Source organism: Eufriesea mexicana, unplaced genomic scaffold (assembly GCF_001483705.2).
Source record: "Eufriesea mexicana isolate 0111107269 unplaced genomic scaffold, ASM148370v2 scaffold2964, whole genome shotgun sequence".
In the NCBI taxonomy this organism is placed as follows: domain Eukaryota; kingdom Metazoa; phylum Arthropoda; class Insecta; order Hymenoptera; family Apidae; genus Eufriesea; species Eufriesea mexicana.
In genome coordinates, this window is record NW_016911017.1 from 314,269 (window position 1) to 320,268 (window position 6,000).

The following is a 6,000-nucleotide window of genomic DNA, read 5'->3' on the forward strand; positions in this document are numbered from 1 at the left end:
GACGCGCGAGTGCACTTTATCCAGGCTCGCCGTGAAATAGACACGGCCTGCCAGAGGAACTTATAGTCACGGGGACGCGAATAATGTCTAGCCTATATAATTCGGAACTACTTCACCCTCGAGAGGCGATAGAACAAGCTCAGCGTTTCGCCAAATGAAAAAGATGCTCGAGCAACGAGGTTTGTGCATCTTGCATTTCGTACGAAATGAAGAAATTAATGATGTCTTCTATGGCTCTCGAGGTTTTCTTGGTTTTCATTCCCCTTTGATTCCACTTGCATTGAATTAATTCTAGAGTGATCCAGACACCGTTGTCCTCGCTTCCATTGTGTTTGTCGTAGCAACTGCACCTGAGAAATTTGTCGATTGGACGAATGCAGCTATTATGTACTATTATGTAGTGGTTCGCTATTATGTGGTGGTTTTCAATGGACTTCCTCTTGTTATTCTTCAGAAGGATAATATCATCTTTCGTTCATTCAATCTTTCTCTATTTCAAACGAATATCAGGCGGACGGTACAGTCTTGCGCATACGCATATACATATTTTGCGATAATTAAATATTAAGCACGGGTTCCGAATGGGAATTCTTGAAATATCACCGTGATATAACTTCCCGCTGAAATATTTAAACGAGATATTTTTCTAGAACGACGCTGTCGCGTTATATATCGCTTCCAATTTAAACATCAAAATATGTCTCCATATTTTATTTCGCTCGAGTGTTGACGTAGTAATAAAATCCGTGGAATCCAAGAACTCGCGATTTATTTCAGTTCTCCATAATTCTTCCTCCACGATAACGAGTCCGCGCGATTAATCCTGGCGTGTCCTGATGAATACAGAAAAATGCACGATGAAATAATGTTTTACACACCGACAAACAATTGTCTCGTTTCGTAAAATATAATACCGCGTTTAAAGATATATTATACTTCGTGCAGGTGAAAAAGAATGGATTCTCTCCCATAGTCTTGAAAGCTTGGTACCTCCCATGTTTCGTTGCGAGACTGGCAACGTAGAAATTGTATGGTATCGGAGGACATTGACCTCCAACGAGCATCTTGTTTATACAGATCAATTAACGAACGTTCCAAACGATCGTTACGCGTTTAATTCTTTATTCATGGGCGGGGAACACAGTCACGAGTACAATGTCGGCATGACATTGACGAACCGTTGGAAACACGAACAGCAGCCTGGAAACACGTACAGCAATGTCGAAAGGAACGGTTATCGATTAACGAAACAATTCGATCTATGCTCGCGTGGTAGCAAGCGAGTCGTATAAAATTATGTAACTGTATTCCAATAATAAGATTCCCTTGAAACAGAGACGTTTCTTCGAACGCAACCTTATTGCGTCTAGACAACGGTATATACAATTATCCATATAGATTTTACGCGAAAGAAGCCTTACGCCGTGCTACTTGTTGATATCTTCATCGATTTGAAGAATTTTCGTCAGCGGTCATCGAAGTGGTCAATTCGATTAGCTCGATAACACGAAACGTATTTTTACCACGAAATAATATTGCAACACGTGAGGTAATCGAACTAGGAATATGGCTACGAGGCAAAAAGTTTTAATCTAATTTTCCGGCTAAACATAAATTTTCGATTAAACCGCGTCGCCCACACAGGCACATAACCTGGCTACAAGCCAGACGATCTGCGAAAATGATGTCGAGCAAATAGAGAAGCGACTTGCCGCGAAAAAATATAATTCCATAGGGAAATTTAGTTCTCGATACTAGGACCCTAGAGTCACAATGCTTTTAGTAACACGTAAGCGCGTCAACTGTAACATACTAACCTTATATTGCGCTAGGTCAAGATTAATTACGTCATAGACGTCAGCGCCCATAATGCAATCACATCGAAAGTTGAACTTTCGTCAAAGTTTTTAAGCAGCGTGTTTTAGTCCCATGCTCGACGTGCTTTTACCGTAGAAATACAAGATATACTTTAAACCGAGTGTATTTATCATTTTCAACATAGAACGTGTCATTTCGACGTGGCATCAGTGGAAAATATGTATTTCGATGCCAGGAGTCGTGACGGTGAATCAGCGACCTCGGGCGAACGAAGCGGGAAACACTGATAGTTTGTCGTTACATCGACAGTCCATGATGCTGCGTCGGCGATATAGGACGCATAATGCGATGCAAATATATACGTATTTCATACGTCATAGAAACGTATATACCAAGAAAAGATATCCTATTCGCTGGATTAATGCGTGTTATAAATATCCGCGAACGCAAGCACCGTTGTCGAATTAAAATTCCAAATTGGGAATCCATCATCTTCGATGCGCAAACAGGATTCGTTTCGTCGAATAACAATGCGAATTCTTCGGAATGGCTGACATTTGAAAAATTGAACACGAAGCAGCCAGACGCATTTATTGATTCACCTTTCTATCTGCTCCCTAGTATCTACATTCGCGATATACATACTCGGTATATCTCGTTTTCGCGCGACTATGCGAATTACCTGTTTCGACGAAGATTATCAATACATCAGAAAAGTTATCGACTATACGGGAACGGTGCATGCACTGTCTGATACATAACCATTAAAATAGAACACGAATGTTTTGTCAGCCTGTGCGTTTGACGAGGTGAATCAATAATGAAGTGCGGTCAATATTTCGCGATAACAAGCGGCGGGGTTATCCTTGGAATGCTCCTGACAAATTGGCCGATACTTGGAAATATTTCCCCACGGAATGAACACATTATGCACGAGCAGATAACGTTTTTAAGCAAAGTAAGCAGAGGCTGTGTGCAACGCTCGCGAGAGCGGCACATGCCTCGGGACTGTGCGAGGCTGCTACTCAAGTTTATACATCGGTGGTGCCATCCATTGACATGTAGTCTCATTACGTATTTCTGCATGGATAGTTTGCAAGAGTTAGCGTTACCAGCCGCGCAAGCGATGTCTTCCAAGTTTGCGTATAATAGAGTAACAAGATTCCTATATTTAAAGACACCATTATCTCAAGTATAACCCAGTTCGAAAATGCAACATTGCAAATAAGAGGTGGACAAATTTTGCAACGTGAACCTTTATTTTGAAAAAATTGTAACACTTTTGAATTTTTTCTTTTTTTTTTTTTAGTTTTATTTTTAGACAGCTAATTATACTTACACATATAAAGCAACAGTGCAAAGCGTGTATACTATCCGTTCAGTTACACATGGTTTCTAAAAGTTGACACAAAGATGAAAATAAAGCGAGATTTATAGCCGGAACTTACTCTCCATCGATAACATCTCCATGGTTGTCAGGCAGAAATCCAAAAATCTTGTAGGCAAGTTTTCAAGTCCGTACGATACCAATAATGCACGATATGTCACCGATTTGACTGGACCCCGGCCAAATTGTTTTGTGGTCGTTTATGCGCATCTACTTGGGATCGAGGTACTTTTTCGGTGCATCTAATCACCGTCATGCACTAGCATTCGCATTCTCTGGGAAATGTGAAATGTGAGGCCTGCATCAAGTGTAGAATATAATTATTTTCTATTACAATCATTATCTAACTAAGTAACAATAATACAATTGGTGAATGAATACAAACGCATGATAATTTCATCTACGGTACAGTGTTACTATTTAAAGAGGTTATAATTTAAATATCATAATGCGCAAGCAAAATTAAAACGTTAAATAAATAAGGAGAACGCGTGAAAAATGTTTTCGGCACGAATAATAACTTCGCAAGGATAAAAATGACTTCCGTAATTCCCGGATACTATACCCACGATATAGTCAGTTCACGCGCGTAAAATTCTGACGCCGCTTTAGAGGTTAGTTAAATAATTATCGAAAACAATTTTGCATCCTCGAAGTACGCTATACACGGTTGCAATATGCAGCTTCGCGTTATGATAATATCAATAATAAATGCTACAATGATAATTACGAAAGGAACTGGCCTGCATTACGTAGGAATTGACAACAACGTGGACTCGGTGTATCGTAACGAGCTGCAATTGCGCAAGCCTGGGTAAACACGCAGATAACGATATATCCGTAAACGGAGAGTAGAGAGAAAAAGGGGAAAAATAAAAGTAGCGTGAACAAAGAACGAAAAAACGACGCGCGTTTCATCAGTGGCTACACAGCTGTTGCATATGAAACACAGCTCACCCGAACTGTCCGTGTGACATGTAGATATACATATAACAGTCACCGCGATCGTTTCTCCGAGAAAAATCGTTCGCCACTGATCTCGCGAACGGTCCACGGGCACCAGCTCCACGAACCGTTGAAAAAGACGCAAATTAAATGATGTCCAATCGTCCAGATGTGGCGCAGAAAATTTAACTCACCGGCCCGGTGCCAATCGCTCTCTACGGATCGAACGCGATATTCGGCGATTTATCCCGATTCGTCACGGAAGTTCACGAACACGCAGAGGTTATGACGCACTGCACGACTCGATCGAGGGGACGTATTGTCATTCGTACGGTTGCATAATATTTAACGAGAGGCGAGAAAAAGGATGCCGGGGTGAAGCAGCGTACGGAATCTCGATAAATTTCGCGTCGCTGATCGTCGATGGACGATGGAAAGTATCTGAACGTAATACGCGTGCCGTTCAAATGGAGCCATGACTGTAGCCCAATTTCTGTCCGCCGTGCTTCTCCGTGTTTCCCGTCTCCAGGCAACCGAGGCTCGCGACCCTCACGTGTGTGCGCGTGTACGTGAGTGTTTCTCTGCACACCGATGCGCTCTTCTCATTGGTACGGGCGCACACGCGCCTCGCGTATATACCGGCACGTATACAGAGGAATAGCATCGATTGCCCTTTAGGCAACGAGCGCATGGACCTGTATTATCTGCTCGCCAATCCCGACTCGTGCACGCTTGATGATATGTTCCATTAACGCTTAATTTGATTGTAAAATCGCAACGTCGAGCAGAACAACTAAAAACATTTGATTAGTTACGCGGTACAGCGCAGCGATTAGGATCGACCTCTCTTCAATCATGGCGAATGGCGGAGCGGAAACAGAGGACTCGAACGAGACGAATGAGTAAATCGATTATTAATTGGGCAATTCTTTTAACTACCCAGTAAATGTTTTTATTTACTATGGAATTATATACGTACAGGTAACCCTCCTATAACACGGTAGATAGGTTCCTAGAAAATTCCGTGTTGTGTGAAACCGTGTTGTATGAGACCCAGAGCCAGAACAAAAAGCTTACGTTTCGAAAACTTATTAAAAACAAATTTTTTTTTTTCATTCTACATAAACAACTTAATTTTTATTTAAAATATAAACGTATGTACGATACAAAACAAAAGAAAGGCAAAAATATTATTTTAATTTAACGCAACTTTAATTTAATTCTTTGTCGTCATTGCTCATGTAGAAGTACAGTGTTGCATAAAGATTTTTGCAATTTTCTTATCGTGTTAGAGCGAAACCGTGTTATCGAATACCGTGTTGTAGGAGGGCTACCTGTAGTATATAAATTACCGTGTAACTTCGTGATATTGGAGATTGTGTAATATACTTTATTATTAATTTATGCATATTTCTTACCTGTTTTATTCCTCTTCTTTTTTCCTTTGTAGGGTATTGGACGTACAGTTATGCAACTGAATCGTTATGTGAGGAATCGCATTGATAAAATTTCCATCGGGCTTGTAATTAATTTCTCCCTGCAGTATTTAGTGAAATGTAAATGTCTGGATCTTTTATTGGTTCGAACAGCCGGTGGTCCTGTATCGATCTTCTATTAAATTGCAATCTATAAAGTACTCGCAGGTTCCTTGCATATTTCAATGGTATATGGAGAAAGCAGATCGTTCTTTATTTAATATTGATTTTAGTCAAGAAAAGGTCGTGCGATTTTTCTCTTTAAAGCGTGGATATGTCTGTGGGAATTTTTTTCCTGCGGGATAAAAGATTAAGAAGATGAAAGAAAATAAATCCTGGATAAAATCGAAAGAAGAAAATCGAGAGAGTCGTCGA

At 40.5% G+C, this 6,000-nt stretch overlaps 1 protein-coding gene across 1 annotated transcript in view; it reads right to left on the reverse strand.

The window, feature by feature from the left end:
• LOC108550729 (choline transporter-like protein 1) overlaps positions 1–4,348 on the reverse strand; it is a 72,013-nt gene extending 67,665 nt beyond the window's left edge. The window contains exons 1-2 of the mRNA XM_017904559.1: positions 4,163–4,348; positions 3,267–3,503 (exon numbers count right to left, since the gene is read on the reverse strand). Coding sequence (XP_017760048.1) covers positions 3,267–3,288 — 22 coding nt within the window. The 5' untranslated portion in view covers positions 3,289–3,503; positions 4,163–4,348. The remainder of the gene's footprint in view (positions 1–3,266; positions 3,504–4,162) is intronic.
• Positions 4,349–6,000: the final 1,652 nt, after the last annotated feature.